At 40.5% G+C, this 26,204-nt stretch overlaps 1 protein-coding gene across 43 annotated transcripts in view; it reads right to left on the bottom strand.

The window, feature by feature from the left end:
• The window catches only part of Nrcam (neuronal cell adhesion molecule), a 267,755-nt gene that overhangs the window by 3,440 nt on the left and 238,111 nt on the right, over positions 1-26,204 (bottom strand). For 15 of the 43 annotated variants that reach the window (XM_075947331.1, XM_075947329.1, XM_075947327.1 and 12 more), the window contains 3 exons: positions 15,387-15,518; positions 14,587-14,665; positions 5,390-7,198 (listed from right to left, as the gene is read on the bottom strand). In XM_075947331.1, the coding sequence (XP_075803446.1) occupies positions 6,961-7,198; positions 14,587-14,665; positions 15,387-15,518 (449 nt within the window). In that variant the 3' untranslated portion in view covers positions 5,390-6,960. Of the gene's footprint in view, positions 1-5,389; positions 7,199-14,586; positions 14,666-15,386; positions 15,519-20,672; positions 20,826-21,798; positions 21,925-26,204 lie in introns of those variants that run through there. The other 28 variants (XM_075947294.1, XM_075947292.1, XM_075947299.1 and 25 more) reach the window with 4 other exon arrangements.

Below are 26,204 nucleotides of genomic sequence, written 5' to 3' on the forward strand. Positions count from 1 at the left end.
AGGAGAAAGCCACCATAGACTTCTGAAAGGACAGGGTGATCCCTCACATAAGAACCCGGGTCCCCTGCTTCTCTGCCCCATCCTAAGGTAAGCAGTAGAAAGAAAGAGAGAGAGCCTGTAAGGGGAGGAATCACCTATGTCCATTTTATTTTCCTTTCAAAATCAAATCAACTTTATTGAGATACAACATATATAACAAAGCACACTGACTTTAAGCATACAATTTTTTAGTTCTGATGAACAAATACCCCTATAACTATCCTCACAACCAAAATATCCATCATCTCTAAGAGTTTTCTCTGCCTCCCAAAGGTAAATCCCTCTGCAAACTCATCCCTAGCAGCCACAGTCTGCTTCCTGTCCTTGGAGGAAAGTTTGACCTGCTTCAGTGTTCCATAGCAGCAAAAGCTCTGTGCTTGGTTTCCCTTAGTGGCGTGAAATACTTGTACTTACTGATGGCTGGTGGTCTGAACATTGTGCACAGTTCAAAAATTTGTTTAACCACTTACCTACCACGGGCACTTGAACGACTATTTGAAGATTTTTTTTCTATTATGAAAACTACCTGGTCCCTTTCTTTAATCTCAAAGCTAAGTCTTTCCCATTCCTCCAGATGGGATAGGAAAGAGGCTGAGTGCCATGTTCCACACAAGCTAGTGTGTTTCAGAATCCGAGGGACTGTTAGAACGCCAGACACAGGTTTATGCCTGCAGAGTTCCTGAATCGACTGATGGGGGGCAGGGCAAGAACGCAATTCTAACAACCGATGCTTGGACTTCTAAATTTCATTTTACTTAATTTTGGCATTTTTTTTGTCTTATTGGTCTCTCGCTTGATTGTTTTGATTTACATTTTTGTGTTTCTTGGGTTTTTTTTTGAAAGAAAGAGAGAGAAAGAATATAAAGTTGGGTGGGTAGGGAGGTGGGAGGGATCTGGGAAGAGTTTGGGGAAGGGAAAAATTATCAAAATATACTGTATGAACTTTTTTTTCCAATAAAAAATAATAAAAATAAATAAATAAATAAAACCGATGCTGCCACTCTGGGGAACACCTGGCCTTGATGGCCTTGTAGCATCCTTGAAGATCAGGAGGTTATGTGACCATGGTGTGAGACTGTACTCATCCCAAGCCTCATTTATACACAACTCTATTTACCATTCAGACAAACATAAGCTTTATTGAGGTGTCTGTGATACCATAATTCAGTTGTTTTAACTATAAAACTCAAGATGTTTTAGTACTTCAGGAAGAGCCCTTGCACCAAGTTGAAGTAAGTCCTTGCCTCCACTTCCCCTAACCCCAGATAGCAATCTAGCTCCTGTTTTCACACATTTGCCTTTCTGGACAGTTCAAGTAAGTGAGAATAGTGGGCTTTGTGCTTGGCATTTCAAATGTGATGTTCTTGGAGACCCCTCTTATTGTTGTGTTCAGCAACCCTTTCTAGAACACACCAGGTAGCGTTTCCTCTGACCAGGTAGCTATACCTCTATTCATAGGATATACTCATTTTGTTCAGGTGTTCATCTGCTCACAGCCACTGGGCTTGTTTGCTAGCAGTTATGACTGATACTTAGTGAACATGTATATGCAAGCCCATGGCTAGATGTAGATGTTCATTTCTCTTGGGTCTAGATTGATGAGTTGCATTGTGGTCACATGGTAAATTTATATTCAATATTTAAAGAAACTGATAAACACTTTCCAGAATGGCTGCGCCATTTTGTATTCCCTCCACCAATGTGTGAGCATTCTACACGCCTCTCTAGATTCATTTTATGTGGGGCATATGAGAGAATTTGAGCTCCACCATTGCGCTGTGTTGAGGACTCTATTTGAAATATCGTTCCGTGACTACTTACACAGTAGCAAAGTATAACATGGCCAACATCAGTTTCCACACTGGTTGCACATCAGAATCATCTGGGGACGCTTTCCTAGTGAGGGGGAGGTTCAGATCAAGCACTGAAAACAGTGAGCATCCACTGTGGGCCAGGGCAAACAGACGCTGGGCTTTTAAAACTGCCAGGTGATTTCAGTGAGCCAGCTGATAAGCACTGCTGAAAAAAGTCTCTTGTTGAGCCACTCAATGAGATAACGAGGCACACACTTAAGAGCTGAAGAAAGACACGGTCTACTGGACATACTGAATGGAAAGAACAAAAGGGATGGACTGTCTGCTCAATAGTGGCTTCTATGATTAGTTCCCTTATTGCCTGATATCAGTTCAACCATCTGGCCATGAAGCAGAGAACTGATAACTGAAGGGTGTGGGATTAAGACTGTTTGTTTCTGAGACTTGAGCAGTTTAAAGTCAGTGGACAGCCAGAAAATCAGGGGCAGGGGTGACTGGTGGGTAGCATCTGTCAGGGAGGAGTGTCCAGACCCTGGTGGAAACATTCTTTTTTTTATAATTTGTTATGATTTATTTAACTTTATTTTATGTGCATTGGTGTGAAGTTGTCAGATCCCCTGGAACAGGAGTTACAGACTGTTGTGAGCTGCCATGTGGGTGCTGGGAACTGAACTGGGAAGAGCAGTCAGTGCTCTTAACCGCTGAGTCATCTCTCCAACCCCCCTACTTTCATTCTTGCAATGGCCTTTCTTTTCCCTGGCTTCCAACTGAACACAGCCCCCTGCTTTGCAGAGACAAGCATGTCCTGTTACTGGATTTCCTTTCTCCCTCTCCTGTTCGCTACATTGAGAGTTTCTGGATGGTGCGCCCCCCTCAGCCCCTTGTTCATATTCTTCTTCCTTAGCAGTTTGCTCAGGGCCCCATGGTTTAAACAGCAGCTCTTAATCTGAGGAGTTCCATGACCCTTTCATTTGCTGCCCTTAATCTGAGGAGTTCCTTGACCCTTTCGTTTGCTCCTCACTTTCCTGTTTCTTCACGAATACTAAGTAGGTTTGGCACAGGGTCCTCAGGCCCAGCTAGACTGGCCGCTGCACCTAGGCAGGCATGCTGGCCTCGCTGTGGCCAGCTTGTCCCCTGGCTTTTCTGTGGTTTGTCCTTGCCTTTCGCCTTTCAGCTCACATTTCGTTCCTGGGGCCTCTTTCCCGACCACCGTGTTTAGACTGCTTTCCATTCGGAGCTCTTTCCTGAGTGTGGACTTGCACCTATCCAGGTGATCCTCTGATTGTCCCTGTCTGCGCACTCTGGGCTCCAGGCCACAGCGGAGCAGGACTCATTTCCGGTTTTGCTTGTGTTTCATCCCGGCTTTAGCCAGTGCTCAGATTATTCTTTTGTTCCTAGGACCCACAGGATTGGAGTGGAAAGGCGAAGTAGACTAGACTTCATCTACCCCAGCGTTATCTACCTGAGGAAACCATTATCTAAATGGTTAGAGGAGGGGTTGGTGCAGGGCCGTGACGCTGGCAGAGGGCCTAGTCGGTACAAACCCTTACTTCTCTCTGGGCCACTGATCTTTCCACCCCACCAAGCTACTATTCAGTACGGATACTGCAGTAATAGCATCTGCTCTTCCCTCCCCTTCTCTTAAGTCAATCATAAGAGCTGTGGGCGGTATTTAAACTGCTTTTGTGTGTGTTCGATTCAATAACAAACATCAAACCATTGGTGGCCAACAAAAATCGTGTCTTTGAAGAAAGGGATTAATGCCGTTTTAAGGACTCCTATCTCTTATTGTCTCACACAGGCACCTGACAAAGCTGGCCAGCGAACTCCAGGGCAACTCCTTCCCTGAATCGCCGAGGCTGAAGCCCAATCAAGAGAAAAACGATGCAAAAGGCTCACAAACCTCATGTTTCCTCTCTGGAAAGAGCTCACTAGGGAGAGCTGCAGTCTCATGTCTTTCTTAGCAGCAGGCGATCATTTTCTGCTCCGTCAGGTTATCCTTTGATTATCCAAACTGATTGGGAAGGTATCCCTAGGCGGCTTTCTCTAGTTTTCTTTGGTGCCGAATAAAGCAAGGAGCGCCCTCTGGTGGTCAGCGGTGGAAACGTCTCGAGCGGGAGCGATGCAGTCCGTAGATAAGAATCCCTGAGTTCCTGGACTCCCCTCATCTCAAAAGTCGTTAAAACCACCCTAACAAAATGGTTTACACCGCTTTATAACTACCAGATATTTCTGAAGCTATGCTTATTCTTTTACATCCCCTGTTGCCACAGAGCCCTGACATGATGCGGAATGCAGGTGCGCCTTTGTTAATCTGGCGCACAGTGAAGAGGAGAAAGGAGGATCTGAGGGAGCCATGAACGTGGCTTCTGTAGGAGGAATTCTGAGCTCTATTAGATAGCTCTGTGCTTTCTAAATAACCAAGAGGGCAAGGCGAGTCTCCTGAGTGTACTGCTGGGACCAGGGGCCTGGGACTAGGGCAGGTAATGGAATGTTGGTAATTGCTAAGCTTGGGCTATTCGCACACCTATACGGCTTGGAGACGGCCAGAAGGAAGTGGATGACATATTCGTAATATGTATGAGTGTTCAAACTCTCTCACCAAGCAGCCATGTTAAGAAATACAACTGTGCTTGAGGCAGAAGGAGGTCTGAGCTGGTGGATTGGGCTGGTCATCACAGATTGGGCAAGTTGGGCATTTTTAAGAAAGAACACAATGGGATTTCATTTCCATTTCTCAAAATACTGGAACTATCTCTTTTTGCTTAGCCCCTAACCCTTTATTAAAAATTCTGGATTATGCTGTCTTATCAATTCTTATATTTAGTTTTGTGATAATGTCCTAGGCCTTTCAAAAATAATGCAAAAAAAGTTAAAATTTCTTCAAAACCTTTTTGAAAATCAGGTTTGAAGGAGCTAAAACTCAATGATAGTCACTTTCTGACGGCAGTCCAGTCACATGCTCTTGCTCTGTGCACAGATGATCTCTAGTTACACCTGCTCATTCCCATTCTGCTGGGAACACGGCAGAGTTCAAAAGAGGGAGGGATGTTACAACCACATTTAATTTTGAATACAAATCTGTCATGATCTGCAGAAGTGACTTCTTCATGCACAGAGACATTTAGCATCTCTGGCTGGAAGAACACATGTATTTATTTTTCTCTGAAAACACTGAGGTAACTTTAGTCTCTGTGCTTTCTGGTGTCTAGGCAAGCCTGTCTTATTCTTGGTATTTCCCACTGATAGGCTGGTTGGGGACAGTAAATGTGAAGCCATGGGAGTATTTAGGGCTGCTTCATTTAGGGATCACTTGAAAGCAAGTTTTACCTGTATACATCAAAGACGCCAGGTAACTCCATCCGTTAATGCTGAGGATCTCGGTCAGAAACTGGCTGACACAGTGGAGAAAATAGCTCGCGATTCCAGTTTCACAGCAAAAAGAAGAGGGCGAAAAACCCAAAGTAGGCATTTGCTGTTTTCACACCCTTACACTGCATTAATTGATGAGCTTGCGTCTCACACAGCAGAACATAAACATTGCTTGCGTGTTTATTTGCACGTAACACCTCTAAGCATATAGCATCTACACTTTCCTCATATTTACAAATTCAACAGAATATCTACATAGAAAAAGCTTTACTTAAAATTAAACTTGATGCAAGTTATGAGAAACCAATTTATTGGCAAGTGAATTTGAGCATCCCTTCAACCATAGGTTGTCATAGATTTTTATATTGGAGGTAAGTCATTTCATACACACCGTTTATGACTATGGGAGGGTATATGCATTTATTCTTTAGGCTGCAGCTGTAATCCCTTTGACTGCTGGCCTAATTAAGCGCTTGTCAGATTTTGCAGATTCTGGAGTGTGCCTGTTGCAGTTTGCACATACACTGTTGAGTGCTGCAGTTTGGAAGCTCATATAGGTATACTGGAATCTCTGTTCGCATGCTGCTCTGTGTTTCAGTTCTAGAATCATGTGTTTTTCATCCATTTTCAACCTCAATTTTCTTCTTCGATATAGCTTGTTTGGCTAGAAACAACAAAAGACCACAGGCCCATCAAGCTCTCAGGCCGATGACAAAGCTCTCTTTGCTTTGGATATTTATAGGGGAAAGCCCCTTCAAATAAACTTGTTTTTACTTTCCCAGCTTTCCAGCACTTCGGTTCTCACTGCCAATCCTTTTTAAAGTCCCTCCCTCCCAACAGCAGTCGCACAGGATGGAGCTGCTCAGATTGGCCAGTCTAGAGCACAGGCGTCAGGGGACGCTGCGTGTCTGAAGGCACTGCACGAGGCTCGCCCTGCATCTTCTAGACTAAGGTCTGAAATCTAACTTGAGAGTTTTGTCTTCGGTTCTTTCTGTATGGCACACACGCCAGAAGGGATCACAAAATGTCACGTTTATGCCCCCAAACAACTGGACACAGAGAGCGTAAGAAGTGGGACACTGCCACTGTAACCTGGAGGGTTAAGAAGCCTAGGAAGTAACAGGAGCAAAGAAGAGGTGGCAGAGCCTTGGTGAGCATCAGCAGATGTGTCTGTCATAATTAATTCACATAGGAAGTATTTACTGTACACACTGTTCCTAACAGTCTCCCCGAAAGACTAACAACAGCTAGACATAGTCACGAGTTTCACAACAATGTCCACAGAGACATTGGAGCTCTAGAGAACGCTACAGGAACACTCTCCACAATAACAACGGAATTCATATTTAGGGTTCAGCTGAGGATAGTGGCACTAAGTACCTGGCCATGTCGCCATCACATCCGCGGTGTGGCCTCAGTGCGGCATGTTTCATGCAGCTTATGGAGCTGTATCCCGCACAGGGAATGATGGGAGCTGTGGATGATGTTGGATTGTTTTTTAATCAGTTCCAAGGAAATTGAGAAAACTCACTCTGAACAACAAAAAGTATGCACGTTGCACCCCAGTTCACATTAACGTATCGCGTGACTGAGTTGTGTTCTTGCTTTGCTCTCATAATACTCACAGACAGCAGAAAACATCCTTTCTACCCACGTGTCCATAGGCTGAGAGGGACGAGAAGAGCTCAGGAAAGACATTCCAGAGAAATGGGACATTGGCGCAGAGCCTAAAGACTTAAACAAAGGAGTTCATGGCGTTGACAGGTGAAGGGGCCTCTGAGCTCTCATTGCCCTCGGCTGGTTCTTTCTCTTTCTTACCACTGTATTGTCCAATAAAGGAGCCGTCCTCATTGAATTGGCCATTCACCCCCTCGCCATAGTCAACCAGGCTATCGTCACTGTCCTCTTTTTTCACAGTCCTGTCTGAAGGTGTTCGGCTTCCTTTTTTCAAAGGCTTGTGGTCTTCTGCATCGCTGGGAAGAAAAAGAAAAAGAAAACAGAAAACATTTCGGTAAGACTGGCATTGATTGAGGCGAAGCGCCTTGTTTTGACAGATCGTGCATGCAAATTATGAAAAAGCATATGGAGTCCTGAGCTGCTGCGGCCAAATCTAACTGCCAGGTGGACTCCAGAGGCCAGGGCTCTATGCGATGGAGATCAGGCACAGAGATGGTTGGATCATGGTCTGCAGCGGAGAAGATGGCTTTTCGATTGCGCGTGCTAATTGAAATGAGAGATTCCGATGCCTGATTGGAAGGCAATCCAGGAGCAATCACGAGCATTAAAAGGAGGAGGTTCAAGGACAAGAGAAACCCATCACTGTTTCAATTCAGAGGAGCAGGGCAGAGCTCAGGACAGTGGCCAGTTAGTGTGTTAAACTGTAGAACATCTCTGATTCCTTGGATGCAAATGGAGCATGATTTTGGTTACATGTGAAACATGGATTGTTTTTTCCTAAGCCAGGAGGAGAAACAGAATCCTGCAGTTCAAATAATTTTGTTATTGAGTGCAGGCCAGGTTCGTGAACTTCTGTCTTACCTTTCAAAAGACCTAGAAATCCATTAAAAGAAGGCAGAGGAAACAAATGAGAACAGCCTAAGAAGAGAAGCACAATCCTTATATGGATAGGTCACAATATTTTTTTCTGAAGAATTTTTTGGTCAATTGGTAAAGATTTATTAATGTGGAAAGATAAACACTGTACATTAAAAGCACTATACTTGAACCGTAACCAAACATTAAAGGGGGTGAGTGCTTCCAAACTCACAAAAACAAATATGTCTTATCTTCTGATTAACCAGTTTCTCACATCTCCTCTGTGCTATGCACACACTACAGGGTCCAAGGCTTGTACTTTGGCAAAGCATTATGGGAGCCTATTATTATTTTGCTTATTTCTTTGCTGAACCCTTAAGCACAACTTCTGAAAGCAAAAGAGTGTTTAGTGTGTTTAAGAATGTCCACAAACATGGCCACATATGTCATTGAATTTAAGATCATCCACTAATAGGGTCATATACATAGGGACAGTGACTGACTCCTTCACAGGTAACATTTGGGAAAAAATAGCCAAAAAACTGTGTGAAATAGGCTCTTACTTGTCTAAGAGCCCTGATGTACTTGATGTACAAAGGGCTCACTGTAACTTCAGTATTTTAACAAAAACTGGTGCTAAGATCATTGTTAGTAAGACTGATATTTTTTCCTAGTCAAGCTCCAAGATTTAAAGATAAATAAATCTGTCTCCTTTGGCAACACCTTCTTCTAGCAATCTCCTACTTTTCTCTCCAATAAAAATATGTCCAACTTTCATGTGCTATGAAAAATGACCTGTTCAGCTAATACACAAGTACACACTGCCATCTGAACAATCTGCACAACTTGGTGACATCAGAGGTCATTGAGGTGGCCTGTTGAGGGGAGCATTTCAGAGGACATAACACCCACAAAACACAACTTATTATAAAAGCAGTTTACATGACATCTTTGAGATTTAGCTGTGAACTTCTGTACTTTGCTTGAATATCTCTAGTGTGTATGCCCCTAAAGAGTTCAATGACAAGCAGAATTTTGCCACCAGAGTTCCACTTATTACTCTACTTAGTGGAAATAACAGCCCCAGGAATACATTATAGGAAGATGCTCATTATGTCATTTCTTTGATCCTGTCTTCCCTTCATCTAACATTCACTAAGTACCTACTCTAAGACAGATGTCGTTCTGGCTTTGGGGATATAGAAACAAACAACACAGACTATAATGCTGACCTTATAACCAGTGGGGTAAAGTGCAGTTAATAACCAACATGGTAGGGAAAATTCATTATGCCAAATGATCAGTACTGCAGAGAATCTAAAATTGAGTAAAGAGAATGGAAGAGGGGGCGGGGCTGACAGAAGCTATCCAGGGAAGGTCTTGTTCAAAAGCACCATCTGAACAAGGGTCTAAGAGCTAAGTTGGCCATGGATGACTAGAGCAAGATCAACTATGGCAAAAGCATCAAGCAGCACAGATGATCTGTGGCAGGCCAGGCCTGATATGTTCTAGAAACAGCAAGGATCTTGCTGTGGCAAGAATTGAATGAGTAAGTGAGAAAGAGAGTAGTTGGAGGTGGAAGGTGTAGGCCAGGGTTCCATGGACATTGACAAGCCTCTGTTTAGGAGATGGAGGCGCTGGGGGGGGGGGTCCATGTGGGAGAACTGCAGTCTGACCCATATTACTCCAAAAGCATGAACTCTGTCATCCAATGTTGACAGTAGTCTGCCTTGAGAGAAGGGGCTGACAAACTCCTGCAAACTGGAGCCACACCCACTTGTGACTTCTTTACTGTTGATGCTCATGGCTCCCTTTCTGCTACATCAGTAGAATTGCAGGTAAGACTATGTGGGCTGCAAAATCTAGAACATTGGCCAGGGGCTCTTGAAAAGGGAGAGTCTGCAAAGCTCTGCAGTAGAGTCATGAGATTGTTTCCATCACCTGGGAGAGAGATGACTCTAGTTTGGACCAGGGTGGAAGGTTGAAGAAGTTTATACAGAGTGCTCAGCTTGTGGTCGTATTTTGGAAATAAGAGAAAGGAGGACTTCCTGATGGATTGGTTATGGAGCAACAAGGAAGATGATGGCATAAGGATGTCTGGAAGAAACCAGAAGCTTGGCATTACTCCTATTCACTGTGCCGCAGAACATGCTCAGAAAAAGATCCAAAGTTTGACTTGCACTTGTTAAAGCTTGTCCATGTCAGAAGCTCTGTAATAATGTTGTGGGACTTTTTAATGACAATGATATTTAAAACCAACAAAAATGCCACAAAAAAGTCAAGCTATAGGCGGATGCAACTCATGAACTTCGACAAGGAGACCTGAACTTATAACAAGTCAAATGTAGACAACCACTGAAGAGATAAAATAGCATATACAAGTTGGATCAAGTTTAGGAATGCAAGTTTGACTTAGAATGAAAATATAATTTATGAAATTTAACATTTTTACTTTTGTAGAAAGAAAGTAAAACCATTATCATCACAGTAGATTTAAGCAAAAGAATATGACAGAGTTCAACACTCATTCATGAAGAAAACTTTAATACCCTAGAAAAGGAAAGCGTTTCTATTAAGCTTGTTAAGGATGCCTATGTGAAAACTATAGTAAACAGAATCCTTGATGGCCACTGCTGAACTGTTCTGCTTGGAATCATAAATAATGGTAAGGATGGTCTTGTCTCCTCTTCCTTATTTCTCTCTCTCTTCCTTTTACTCATCCTCTCCCTCCTTTATGTTTATGAGCCTAACACACTCAACCTTGCTATGTAGCTGAAGATGACCTTGAACTTCTCATATTCCTGGCCTTGCCGCCCAAGTGCTAGGAATACAGACATGGGCTACGACATTTGGCTGTTTTCAGCACTACTAATGAAAATTACCCAGGAGTATCAAGCAATACAATGAGAAAAAGCAATAACATTTTCACACACCCATCAAGTTGTTGGTAGTTCTCTATATCCATCACTAGATTATAAACTCCCAATGAGGGGCCAAATTCTATTGTGCTCAAGTTTTCTAAGGTCTATAGTACACACTCTAAAAACATCTATTGGGTAAACTTATGTTAAAATTACAATAGAGGAAACCAAGAATATTTCAGATATGCTTTAGAATTCTAACATTAATTTTTTTCATTCCTTCTTAATGTTTTAATAGCAGACAAAGCATTAGCTTGTATTTTTTATTCTTCCATACTGAGAATACATTTTAGGGAGTTCATTCATTTCTTTCCCTGTGGTGCTTGGTTCACATCCATGAAATGTTTACCAAAATAAAAACCAGCAACCATAAATAAGTCTGATAATTACATATGATTTTCTTGCAGCAACCATCCAATTATGATCAAATTACACAACGGTGTTATTGACATACATGCATTCAAACCTTGTGCTGGCACACTTTCAAAGTTCGTCATTATTTTCTTACATCCAGTTCATATTTGTGAGCATGATAAGCTTGAAGTATGTAACAAGTGAAACAGCATGGCCTGTATCAGCCAGACTTTGAGAAAGAGTTAGCAAGCTGGCAACAGGGCTGTGGTCATATGAATAGCAAGATTCCCATAGCAAAATTCTCCATTTGAGCAGCAAATCACACAGCACAGGCATATACAGTTTACAGCCTAGGCTCACTCTTGTTTTTAAAGAGAATGCATCTAAAGAATAAGGAAATACTTACATAGTTGGCTGCACTGTTTCTTTGATTTTTCTATATGCTAGTAAGGATGCAGATCCTACTGTCTGTATAATTAAAGAGACAAACAAAGAAAGCTGCAGGCTTCTGAGAGAGGGTAGCTGCTTAGGGATGGGTGTTGGACTGAGGGTATGGGGATACAGTATATGGAAAAAATCAGATTTGGCCATTATGGGAGTTCCATCCCTCTTTGCACTACAACATTTTCTCTGGTTTGGAGCCAACCAGGTAGAATTGTTCCATCCTCAGACTAGAGAGTGTGTGAAACACAAATGGAATTAATTTACATTTTGGCAATAGTACTAATTGTGTGTCAGCATGAGACTAGCGTTATAGTTCTTTTTCAGAATTCTGGAGACTAAGATTCAATAAAAAAATACAGAGCTTGAAACTTCTAGCAGGTGCAAAGTAGAGAAAGGACCCCAGTGATTTAGGGAAAGGAATAACACTCAAATGTACCATTACAACAAATAATTCTCCATAAATAGTTGGAACCGTTTTCATTAATTATGAAACCAAAGGGAATAAACCTGTGGAAATATCTGAGTGCCTAAGGCCAAGGTCATATCGACAACAACGGTCTGCTGCAATCTGGGAGATGCAATTTCACATGAATGATTCACAAACTTGAAACTTCATTCAAAATCACATCTCCGAGTTGTGCTTTGAGTTGAAGACATCCATCAGAACTTTATCTCCTTTGGCTTCTCCAGGATTAATGTCATTACATGAGTGACAAGGGTTTTTTTCTTCATGTCTATTGGGCTTCTATTCAATAGGCCCAAACGGAAAGTCTCTATATCCTGAGAAACTTTGGCAGAAGCCAAAGATAGCCATCTGAAAACGCTTCACAGACACAGCACACGTATGAACTAATGCTGAGACAAAGAAATGAGAGCTGGTAGATGTAAATCTAGTCATGACTATGAAGATACGAGCTAGACACTTGCTATGTACTGCTCCGAAAACAGAACCATGCTGGAAACTGTCTGCTCATTCATAGAGAGTACAGCACTAAAAAAGAAACCTCTGAAGATGTTTGGATGCTAGAAATTTTGTCTACATGATGATAATTGAGAAGAATATAAATTAGGTATCATAAAGGAATCAGAGGCAATGGCTAAGTTGAAAGAAAAATTAATAGCCTCTTGATTCCAAGCTAGTTCATAAGCCACAACCCTTACTTAAATCAAGGTTTAGTGGTGTTAGCCTAGTCACCCAAAGTCACATTGTCCTGGATCTTGGCTGCACATCAATATAATATCAATTATATGATATTTTGAGGGCTTTGAAATGAGCAGTACATTGCCACATTTGCTTACGCATGATAAGAATATGAATCCACCAGAATGTGAAGAATGCATGACGTACAATGGCTTATTTCTAATTCATGCAAATGTATTTTTTTCTGTATTGAAGATGTAGCTTCATATCAATAAATAAGGGAATGGTGTGCACAGCCTGTATGAGGTCATAGTCACATAAACTTTACAAGGATGTCCTTTAATTAGTGTCAGCTCACCTGTGCTTGGGAGAAACAGGTAGAAAAGTGAGTTACACCCGCGAGGATTTTGCTCTTACAGAGTGCGACCCCTTGCCGAGGGCTATGCACACCGGGGGCTGCTCTTCTGCACTATGGAAAACTGGCCATAGTGGGCGGGTCCTGTCTTAGGTTTGCAAACTCTTCCGGTTCCAGACCCAATACCTGGCATCACCATAACCCTTACAAGACATTGTTATGGTGTTTTGAACTACAGAAATTGTGAGAGCTTTGAGAAATATCGGCTCTTTCTGTTGAGAAGGGGAGCGGTGTAGGTGCTGAGACACTGGAGGCCCAACAAGCTCACACCTGCATGGACTGCGATGAAAACTCACACTGAAATACATGGATTTTCTGAATCCACTTTACATTTCCTGTGTTGGCATTGGCTGTGGTCCCCTTATGAACAATAATGACAAGGGAATACCAAAAAATGAGATACAGAGGCAGGTAGATAGATGCAAATATCTATCTACAAAGGTGCCTTGGATATCACAATAGTGAATCTTTTATTTCACCTAAAAGTATTTTCTTCTATAAAAATAGCCACAATATGAGCTTCATGTATATTTAGAAGATTATATTTTATGTTATCAAAAACTAAGTTATAAAGGATATTCCATAAGTAGAGTTATTTGAGGGCATTAAATACATGATAAAACTTACTCTGATTTTAGTGATGTTCTAAAGTAATCATTCCTCTCTGTGAAAGACATGAAGTGTCAAGGCAAGAATAGTTTTGTGTAAAGGGAATTAAAAGAAGGTAGACAGGTTGTGCTAGATGCTTTTCTTAATATGGAGTTAAATTAAGATTGCAGAATTGGCATTCATTGAGTTAATGTTCGCCATGAATGGCTGTGACAATTCTTAATAATTAACAGCTTCAAAATAGCCTATTTTATGGACTAAAGGTCAGGGGGATGGGTCTTATTAAAGAAAACGCTTTTATTAATCTGAGATTAAAAAGTCTTGGGGCTGGGCATGTAGTTCAGAAGTAGAGCACTTGCCTAGTCTGTGCAAAGCTCTGGACTTGGTCCTCAGCACACACATTTACATCCACTTTCTCCTCTCCCTTGAAGCACCTACAAGACTGAGGTAGTGGGGTTGTGAGTCTGGAGCCAGCCTGGCCTATGTACTGAATCCCAGGCTTGCCTGAACTACATAATGAGATTCGGTCTCAAAACTAAAGTGAAACAGAAGCAGAGGGCAGTCCCGCTAACGCTGGTTTTATAAATGCATGTTTTCCTCACACTGTAAGCTGTGCAGGATTCTCCGTGTTCTCACTGCAACACAGTGACAATCCTAGACTGAATAGCACAGCTCGTGTCTCTGGAAAAGATAATATTCTGATCCTAAACATATGACGACAATGGAAGTATTTTTTTACAAGGATACCTATGTTTTAATGACAAGCTTTTAGTCACAATATTTTAATCAAGAAGGAGGATATATTGATATGGACTTTGTTCTAAATTAATAACTGTCAGGCAGGGCCCGCTAGTCATTCAAGTCTGCTCTCAGAACTCAGCGAGTGTCTGAGGGTAGTGCCTAGGGGGAGGGAAAGCAGGGCCAGAAGGAGCAAGGGCTCACCTGTACTCTCCAAATGTCCCATCATCTTCCTTCATGGGCTGGATTTCAGGGTCTGCATGAGCATCCTCCTTCTCTTTAACTGAAAAGTTTGAAGGACAGCATTACCCATTGATCCTAAACTTCCTTGTTTAGTATTTGCAGGGGCGGGCTGAGATGTAGAGGAAGGATAATCTCTACATACGTAGATACCATGCAGACATGTTTCTGATGTGGCCTTGAGTAGGCTTTGATATTCACTAGATCAATGTACACATCAAGATACTTCAGTTTTTTTCCCCAATGAAGAAATGATTTTTAAGTTTCTCAAGTTTCTTCTATATTTTCCAGCCTATTTATGAGCATATTGATGGTAACAAACATTTTTGTAAACATGCTCTTATGTAGTATTTTAAAAAAAAATAATGTTTTTAATCAGAGGATGAAATGGTCAAGTCAAGAAGACAGGAATTCATCAATCTTGCAGGGACCATAATGCAATGTCACACCAGTTCTTGTATTCTGAAAATTGTACACGCTGTCCCCTTCTTCTCCTGTAAAGTGATGTTAGGTCCTACTTCAGTATTTATAACCTTTTGGGTCCTATAGAAACAGGCTTCATTGGAGAACTAACTGACATATTTCTTCATGCACCCTAGGACCCATGATAGTCTCCACAATATAAAGAGGGGTCAAAATGGTTTGACGAAGAAATTCAACGTATGGCTCTAAGAAGATACGCTGTGCCCTTTCCTGTCTCCATTATTCTTTTCAGTTTAGCAGATAAATCAGCAGCACTAGAAAGCATTTTGAATCCTTCTTACCTGGATATTTACCACCCTTGTTTCTTCTGACGAAGCAAACGATCAGCAAAATTAAGATGAGGAGGGCGACGGCACACATTAGACCTATGAACCAGCCCTGGGTCGCAATATCCACTTGCCGGCTTGCCATCGCTGCAAAACAAACCAATGGCAGGAGTAGGAATGGGTTAATGCCAGGGTCAGTTCCATGCTGGTCTCTTCATTAAAAAACAATTGCCACAGTATATGAGCCTTTATGTACTTTTCACAGGATTCCAAATTGGAATCTGTCAATCATCGTAGAGAAATGACAAACTTAACTTTAAAAAGCCTTCATTATGCAAACATTGAACTAGAGAAATCCCGATGTTAATAAGATTAAATGCTACCGCACCCTGATAAACACTAGATTCACACTACTGCAGCTACACACTGCCAATAGAACTGCATTCTCAAACCAATTAAAATCTATTATTTGGGAGTGTAAAGTGGATATGATGTATGAAAGGAATATAAAATTGAATTTTAAACAAAAGAGAATGCATACATCTAATGGAGTATTTTCTCTTCAGAAGAAACTACCTTGGAAGACTAAAATATCAGTGAAAGATTGAAGTTCTTTTTTCATTGTTTAGAAATCTCAAAAATACAAAGGGGGGGGGGGAGAGAAAAGAAAAGAAAATGGCCCATGCAAGAAAGCCACTGATGAACACCAGAACTGTTATTTTACACAACACCTCCATTTCTGAATGGAAATCCTGAGAATATTAAATCTATTCTCAAAGTATCAGTAATTGTTATTGTCTGGGCTCTATTATCCAAAGAACCTCAAAATATATTTGATCAACAGAACCATTATTGGAATAAATGAACAGTTTGAAGAGAAAATACTCATTTACATGCATCCAATTCTTTACGTCTCCATCTATTCTGTCTGAGTAAATGACGTGAAACTTTTTTATTCAGCTACTCATAGTATGCAAAGCCCATAAGAATGGTTCGGGTATTATGAAAAATACCAAAGTGCTGTATCAGTGGCTACTCAGACACACCCACGAAGATGGGTTTAAATGTTTGCATGAACCCTTTATTAAAGACCTTTGCTTTTTCTTTTTAAACATACACGACATAAAAGGTTTTATTCTTCTGCATCCATACATATAGTGTGCCTTTAATCTGAGTTTCTTCTGAAAAAGTTTCACCATTGGGTTAGATGTGCATGGTCTCTGGATGCAGAAATAATCACAACCCAGGTTTCCCATAGGCACCGAAAGTAGCATCGCATTGTGTCATTTTTGCCACAGGCGGGGGGGGGGGGGAGGGGTGTGGGAGGGGGATGGTTGAAATCAAGTGTGAAATGAAATGTAAAACAATGTCTGGAGATATGTTTAAGAGATACGATCGAAATGGAAATATATTATTTGGAACATAAACTGAAGGCCAAAAGCCCCTCTCTGTCTCATTATTCAGAGGATTTTTTGAGCTGTACTGTAACCAGGCACATGTAGAACTTGAGGACAAACAGCTCTGGCTTTCATCCACATGTCACAGTGGTGGCAGTAGTGATGATGACATCAGTGGTGGTGGTAGTGATGATGGTGGTGGTGATGGCAGTGGTCTTGCTGATGATGATGTCAGTGGTGGTAATGATAATGTCAGTGGTGATGATGGTGGTGGTGGTGGTGATGGCAGTGGTCTTGCTGATGATGATGTCAGTGGTGGTAGTGATGATGTCAGTGGTGGTGATGATGGTGGTGGCTGTGGGGATGATGATAACAAGAGCTAACAACTTGGACCACTCTTCTGTGCTAAGAACTGTACTGAAGGCAGGATGGATCTCTTTTAATCCTCACAAAAGTCCTCTGAGATGGGCATTATGATAATCCCAAAGCGAGAGAGGGTGAGAACATGAGATGCCCCAAGAATTGGAAGGGACCTAATGTCTGTCTGTCCTGTCTATCTTCAGTTAGTGAGCATGCTACTAAGATTTTTTAACTGTCCTGATATAATGCATTCCTGAAAACATGTCCAGACACCAAATCCAGAAATGTCTGAATATATAATGAACTGCTTTAGAATAATCCATTTCAGAACAGGTAAATTATTTGAAAAATTCATTAAATTCTCTTTGGAAAAATAGTCTTGGCAATTTGTACAAGATCTCTGCACACTTTTATTCAAAACTGAGTCCCAAACCACATGACAAAAATTATGCTAATCATTGGAGTACTTGATTATGGGATGCTTAATGAATTATGGCATTGTTATAAATAGTTTCAGCATTTATATCTTACATTAACTCAAATAAGACTGGTGGAATAAAGATGTGAGATGCTCAAGAGTTAGCGCTGACACTGCCTTCCACAAATGGAGGCTTTCACTTCCCAGCAGCTACTCCTAAGTAGCTGTGCAAAACTGGCTGCTCCCTGGATAGCTGGCCAAAGATTTTCATGTTAACTTTGAATTTTTGCCTTTATATTAAAGAAAAGAGTGCTTGGCATTTCTCCAATCTATTACTTAAGACTAGCCAATCATAACAAGTGAGCAGGTGTATACATTCATACATACATTCATTCATACATACATACATACACACACACATAGACAGAAACAGACAGACACAGGTGAAACCTAGGGCATTTTCCTTCTTGGAAAAAGGGGTTTGACTGTGAAGTAACTCTCATAGGCCCAAGTGTTTGAACATGTGGTCCCCAGCTGCTGTTGCTCTTTTGGGAGGTTTTCAAATCTTTGGGAGGTAAAATTTTATGAAGGAAGTGTGGGTCAGCAAAGAGAGGTCTTGGAGTTTTATTGCCTCGTCCCCCAATCCTAACTGCCCGCTCTGGTCTGCCAAGCTGTGAGCAAGCAGCCTCAGGCCCTGTTGCAATAGCCACTTGCTACTCCCCTCACCATGCTGTCACCACCTTGATAAACTGGACTCTTAACCACTGACCAAAATAAATCCTTCCTTCCTAAGTTATATCCTGTCAGGTCACAGCAAAGGAAAAGGCCACTGACACAGGTGGGTATTAGTTATAAAGGGAAAGTAGATTTTCTTTTCATCTGGAATTCTATAGTTAAAACATATGCTTGAATTATTGGCAAGGTGATAATTAAACTAACACATATAAGGAGTATGCAAATACAAAATAAGGCAGAGAAGTGAGGAGGCTTGCCTTGATGCCTAGAAGTTTCAGAATAGTTTGCTGTTCTTATTTTGCTTGGTGTGATATGGATAGCCTGTGCTGCAAGGTGGGATATCTCTGAGAAAAGTGTTCTTTGGTCCTCCAAATCATAGAGTGAGATATATGATTACTATTTATGAAGAATTCGCAAAGCATGGAAATGTTCTGTCCAGTTAAAACAGTCAGAAATGGAAAGAATGAACTTGAAAAAAGCCTGAAGAATCAACAGAAAAGAGTTGGGCCCAAGAACGGATCTGTCTTAAATCCCTGATGATGGAAGAGAGGGGCTCCACAACTGAGGGGTGACATATAAGGAGGCCAGAAGGGCAGTGGTGAGGAGAGATGGGGCAGGAATAGAGCAGAGCACCGGTCTCCCCATGGTCCTGCTGCCTTCTGTCTCAGTGTGTGCTGCCTGGCACGGGCAGTGGTATCCTAGTCACAGACTTCAAAGGTGGAGATAATACCATGTCGTGCCTCATCCTAATATTATCAGTGGCTTACAGTAATGTCCCATGTCCCTCTTGTTCCACTCATTCATCTTGAATAAAACTAGCACTTGCCACTGGGATGGTAAACATCTCCCAATGAGGAAAATATTTTTTTTAAAGGAGACATCTTTGGTTTTGCAAAACGACAAACATGATGTGAGCTAATTTTGGAAGCGAATTCAATTAATCTGTAATTTGGGGGGACATGCAGGCCTTAGAGGCTAAGAAAAGCACAATAAGGAAGTATGAAGGCTCATTGAAGCCACTGTTTCTGAGACAACCTGGTCCTTTAGAGGCATGCTTCTGCAACTTTGTACAGTGGCTGTGACTGGGGCCTCTCTCTGGGACTGGAAGGTCAGACTCTCGTCCCGGCTACTGTACTGCAGCTGTCACTGAAGACTGGACATGGTGCAAGTGGGCAGTCACCGTCCTCACTTTAGAGCAGGAATGGAACGAGAAAAGCACTTGCGTGTCTGACCAGGCTGACTAAATTCTGTATTTTATTCCTAGTCTAGCTTCTTGTATTCTGAAATTAATAGTCACCAGTAACAACAAGCAAAGTCTTGCAGAGCCGAGTTATTCAGAAGCCCCCTTTCAGAATTAATTCCTTTCCTAAACTATGTATGTGAATGGATAGGAAATAGAAGGAAGCGAATAACGGGAATTTTCTTAAAACATGCTGACTTTAGCGGATGTATCTTTAGAAAGACTTATTTGGTAAATTATTTAGTACTAACTTTGGTTCCTTTCTCTTTTAAAAACTTTCCTGGGTGAGTATTTTTAAATGATAAGAAATTACTTTAAAAACCATGCTCTGTTAATTCAACTAGACACTCCATCTTGTCTTTGGTTCCTACAGGTGTAGGTATGTAACATCTCCTCAAGAATGGGTGACATGACTCAGCAGGAGATGGATGTATGAACCATAGGATGAACACACACCAAACGGTTCCTGCTTCAATCTGAGGAAGCAGAGATTATTTTCTATACTGGCAGTAAATATTTAAATAATAAATATTATTTAAATATATAAATAAATAATAAATATTATTTTATTTACATTTTATGATCTTTTTAAAACTTCGCTTTTATCCTAGCAAACTCTGAATAGTATTAACAAAACTAAAACACATATAAACAGGCAACTTTTGCAATAAAATACAATATCAGATTCATAGAATTTCTTTTGCATAAACTTAATAACACTGTATTGATCATCTAACCACGTTGGAGGGTTCTGCTGGGTTATAATCCATTGTGATATAAAGAATTTTTACTCTCTTAGATATAATTCCAACCTAAAAAGTATTTCAAACATTAATGTCAATTTAATTCAGGGAAATTTTAAATATGGAAATTATTAAAAATTGAATTATCTACATAATGTAAGTGAAAATTACACTTCAGTCTTTTAAATGGTTTTGGTCAAGAAGGTAGTTGAAAAGGGATCTTCCCAATTTTGTAATTAATTTAATGAAAGAAGCCAAACATAATTAAAATGCAAATTCCCAACCCAACAGGGCCCCACACATGAGATCCATAGCCCTGCGAGCTCCACCCGCACCAGCCTCTGACTAGAGTGTCTGTTGTCTTCTACTCCTGAACATGAGCCAGAACTGGGGTGGTGTGTGCCTCACCTGGGCCTGTCTCAAACACATCCTCTGAACTCACAAAACCAGAGTCCCCCTCAGCACCAACTCGCACTTTGTATGCTGTTCCTGGCATGAGACCCTTTAACCCAAAGAAGCTTCGAGAACCATTTACAAGTTCCTTTCTCCATTCTTCTTTGCCTATGGAAATTTTGCAAAAACAAAAACAAACAAACAAAAACAAATTTGAACATTTCAAGGACCAAAAGTTACTTAATTCTTCAGGAAAGGAAAATTGTCTCTTAAGTAAAGATTAAAACCCCTAGTGTGAGTAAATGTATCATTTTAGATTATTAAAGATCTAATTGTGTCAAATAAATCACTTAAAATGTTTATAAAGATTCGTAAGAATAATCTTTTGGTAAATTTAAATGCCTTGATATCCAAGTTACAGATTCAACATTTCCCAAGTATTGATTTTTTCCGAAGGGATGGTTGTTTGCAAAAACATATATTTGCCCGATAAAGGCCTGAACAAGAAGCTGAATGGTGTCGAACATTTTGTCAGATGTTTATGTAAGCATTCATTGGCCGTTCAGCCTGTGACATGCAGAGCCCACTGCACTGAGAGAGGGGTGGGTTCTCATGAGTCACTGGAATCTCAGCCCGCCTGCACCTTCCAGGAAACGTGGCTATATGCAAACAGAGCTGACTCGGGAATACATAAAACAGCAAGACAAAACAGATGCGTCTACAGTTTTAATTTTTTTCCATTTACTCTAAAATTTGGTTGGGTTAATTTGGGTAAAACGAATTCTTTCCTTTCAGTTTGATTTCTACTGCTAGAAATTTCAGATTGAAAAAAAAAAGTTGTCTTATGTGTACTTAAATGTTATTAGTTTTGTCTCCATGTTATTTTTACAGAACCAATGTAAAGATCTCTGACATGAAAAATAACATGCAGTGAGCTTCTGACCCTATTAGTAACAGAGTATTCGTATTTATATATGAAATAGAGGCTTGCAGTTCACTATGACTTTATTCTAAGGATGCTGATTCTCTTGGTAGGATCAAGTTATTTTTCAATGTGGCCCATGGTAAATCCTAAACATTATTCTTAGTCTCCTAAAATGTGTCCCCCAAATTGAAAGCAGGGTAATAAATCATGTCTTACTGCCTGCTACACCATATTCAACATAAAACTTCACATGCTCTGGTCCCTCATATTCCCAACTGATATTGGCATACGTCTCAGCGGCTGCGGCAGAGAGATTGCTGATCCTGGGGTTTACTGCTCGAACTAAATACACAACAGAAAACAAAACAAACAAAACACACAAACAATCATATTGCAGCACCATACACACTGACTGAAAGATCAAATAATCGGAAGTTGTGCAAATAAAATATTAGAATTTATTATAAAAAATAATTTAGAGTTCATGCATCTTCACTTTTTGTTATAGAAAGATTCTCTCAGTTACTAAAATAGTATAATAACCATAAATAATGGCATATGCTATTAAAATTATGAATTCTAGTACATGGTTTCTAAGTAATGCAAACTGCTTCGCATTAGATCCGGTCCCAGTAAATATAACTGTCTTCATTTACTGATGGATATTGGGGGTTAATGAAGAGTTCTGAGCACAGAATTCATTAGAGTGTTTAGAGATATCCAGGTACCATCAGGCTACTTTTACATTTTATTTAGCTTCTCAGTGAAGGTCTCCAAAGTATGTGTGTTGGGAGGAGAGAGGATATTCTCTAGAGTAGTGACTTCTGACCTGTCTTGAGTCACAGACTGAGAATCTGAGGAGCTGAGAAACCCATGTGTTAGGGGATAGTGAATAGTGAGGGCACGCAGGAAGAACAAGGACAAAGGGGGTGGCCAACTATGCTCTGCTGGAGGCTGAGAAGCAATAGAAGGAGCGGGAACTAGCTGACCTACTACATCCCAGAGAGTGAGTCTTGCCTGGTGTTGGTTACACAGCATTTCCTAAAGAGCATATAACAGAGGGAACGGTTTCTAAAACTTCAAATTAAAGGAGCTGCATGATGCTCCCATTTGCTTACAATGGAGTAAAAAACACACGTGAAGTAAGTAGAAGTGTTGAGTATCTCCAGGCTAATTCTGGCAGGCCACCTGAATAGCCTCAACTAAAAGTTAGAACTACAGAAGCTAAAATGATCAGATGCCTTTGCCACCCCAGAGAATTTATATGGGCTATGAAATCAGAGAGCACTGAGAGGTTTCATCAGACTCTAAAGTTAAATTCACAAATGTGATATAATTTAGAAGATCTGTGTGAAGTGCTGTGTAAAGGAGTGGCATTTCCTGGGATCAAAATGCAGTCTGTGGGGAGGAATTTGGGCTACAGAGGGATGGGAGAGAAGTGTGTATTGCATACATGTATGGTATTGTCTAAGAACAAATGAAATTAATAGGAATAAAAAAATTGAAAGGCATACTAAAGAAGTTAAATAACACACTTGGCCTGTGAAATATAACTGAATCACAATTCATATTTTGTGGTAAGCAAAAGGAATAGCAGAGGGCAAAGTGATTTCTGAATTACAAAGAAACAATTTTAGTTTTCCCAGATTTCTTCTTAAGTAGACAACAACAAGAAAATAATCAAGAGAGGGAGTTACATAGGCCTGTGTGTAAACTATCACCAGCCAGAGCCTAGTACACACCAATCAATTTCTTATAAAAAATAATCTGGAATCTGGGGCTGGGACTCAGCGGGGAGGGTGTTTTCCGATGTGCACGATGCTCTAGGTGTGGCCCCAGCAGGGCATCAAAGCAGGTGTGGCGGCACACTCCTGCCATCCAGAGCTTAGAGGTCAGGAGCCCAAGGTCGTCCTCAGAGACACAGGAAGCTCTAGGCCACTCTAGGATACAAGGCTAGCTTAGGATACAAGAAATCATGTCTCAAAAAAATGATTATGACATTACAGAAATAAAGAATTTAGTCTTGAATAATAGAAGTTTTCAGAAAGCAGAACCATAGCAAAATAATTTTAAACAAAGGGTATCTACATTGTTAAAGCTTAATTTAAAAAAATTTGTGTGTGTGTGTGTGTGTGTGTGTGTGCGCGCGCGCTCAGGTATGCACACAACATGGCACATGTTCAGAGGTCAGAGAACAAGTTGTGGAAATTGGTTCTCTCCACCATGTAAGCTCTGAGAATTGAACTCAGGTCATCAGCTTGGTGGTAGGCGCCTTTGGCTGATGAGTCATCTAGGCAGCTCGAAAACAGTGGTGTCTATGAATATTCATTCATAGCATTCAGAACTTCAGTAGCACAGAACTATTATGCCAGCACCAGAAAAGTGGAGGCTGGAGGATCAGAGATAAAGGTCAATTTCATCTATATGATGAGATTGGGTGGGATGCATGAGACTATCTCTAAAAATAAATATTCATTTCTGTTTCCTTCCTCACATTTCTTCTCTGGATTGTTTTGACATTTAAATTTTTATTCCCAGCTTTCCTGGAATTAAATTAGCGTCCTGAAGATGTTTCAGTCCCCCAGTGCTCACTGAAGCACTCATTGTGAATCAAGACAGGGAAACGAATGACAGAGGGGCAGGTAATGGTGACTGGCATATAATGAAGGAATATTATGCAGTCTTACAAAAGAAGAAAGTCCTATCTGCTGCATAGCAAATCAAAGGTCATTATGCTATATGAAATAAACCAAATGCAGAAAGAAAAATTCCTAATTATATATGGAATCTAAACCAGTCAAACAAAAATAGTGCAGAAAGGTAACTGCTAGAAGCTGGAGAGAGGTGGGAAAATTGGAAGATGGTAATCAAAGGGTATGAACTCCCAATTTTAAGACAGATATATTTTGGCAGTACCCAGAAGCCAGAAGTTGAAAGACCGGCCTGTAGGCTGCACCACCACTGCCACCACACCACTGGATTATGTTCCCCCAAGACCCACTCTACTGCCCAACCCCACCCACCTCATCATCAGCCTGTGGTCAACTCTGCCCTGCAGCTCTAGAAGACTCCACAGGCACAGGTACAACTCACACCATTTGGGAGAACAGATGCAAAATCTCCAGTGTAAGAATACATTCAGCAACAGAACATGCAACCCAAGAAAGTTCGCTGCACCCACAAAAACACAGGCAATAGATAACATCACACCAGCAAAACACCAAGAAGGAAAAACACACACACTACCACCACCACCAAAACCAAAACAATAACAGGAATTAAGAATCACTGGTCATTAACATCTCTTAATATCAATGGACTAAATTCACTACTAAAAATACACAAGCTAACAGAATGGATCTGAAAACAGTATTCATTCTTCTGCAGCATACAAGAAATACACCTCAACTTCAAGGACAGAGTAAAGGATTCAGAAAAAAAATTTCTAATCAAATGGACCTAAGAAGCAAGTCAGTGTAACTTTGTTAATATCTAACAAAATAGACTGCAAACTAAAATTAATCAAAAGAGTTAGAGAAGGATATTTCATATTCATCAAAGGACAAATGCATCAAGATGAACTCTCAATTCTGATCAGCTATGCACCAAATACAAGGGTACCCACACTTATAAAAGAAACATTACTAAAGTTTAAATCACATATCAAACCTCATATTAATAGTGGGAGACTTCAATGCCCCACTCACACCAATGTTTAGTTTCCAGACAGAAACTAAACAAAAAAATAAGGGAACTAACAGATGTTATGGACTTAGATATTTACAGAATAATTTACCCAAACACAAAACAATAGACCTCTTTCTCAGAACCTTATGGAACCTTCTCTAAAACTGACCACATACTGGGTCACAAAGCAAATCTCAACAAATACAAAAAAAATGGAATAACACCCTGTATCTTATCCAATCATCATAGATTGAAGTTGGAGTTCAACAACAACACAAACCACATAAAGCCTAGAAACTCATGGAAACTAAATAACTCTCAACTGAATTACCACTGGGTCAAAGAAAAAAATAAAGAAATTAAAGTCTTCCTAGAATTTAATGAAAATGAATGCATAACATACCCAAACTTATGGGACACCATGAAATCAATGCTAAGAGGAAAATACACAGTACTAAGTGTCTACATAAAGAATTTGGAGAAATCTCACACTAGCAACTTAACAGCACAACTGAAAGCTCTAGAATAAAAAAGAAAACACACACAAGAGGAGTAGATGGCAAGAAATAACCAAACTCAGGGTTGAAATCAATAAAACAGAAACAAAGAGAACAGTGCAAAGAATCAATGAAACAAAGAGTTGGCTCTTTGAGGAAATCAACAAGGTAGACAAATCCCTATACAAACCAACAGAAAGGAAGAGAGGGAATACCTGAATTAACAAAATCTGAAACCAAAAGGGGATATAACAACAGATACTGCGAAAATTAAGAGACTTACTGAATCATATTTCAAAAACATGTACTAAACAGAATTGGGAAACCTAAAAGAAATGGACAATTTCTTCATAGGTACCACATACCAAAGTTAAATCAAGACCAGATAAACAATTTCAATAGAGCTAAGGAAATAGAAACAGTCATTAAAAGTTTCCC

Source organism: Microtus pennsylvanicus, chromosome 14 (genome assembly GCF_037038515.1).
Source record: "Microtus pennsylvanicus isolate mMicPen1 chromosome 14, mMicPen1.hap1, whole genome shotgun sequence".
In the NCBI taxonomy this organism is placed as follows: Eukaryota; Metazoa; Chordata; class Mammalia; order Rodentia; family Cricetidae; genus Microtus; species Microtus pennsylvanicus.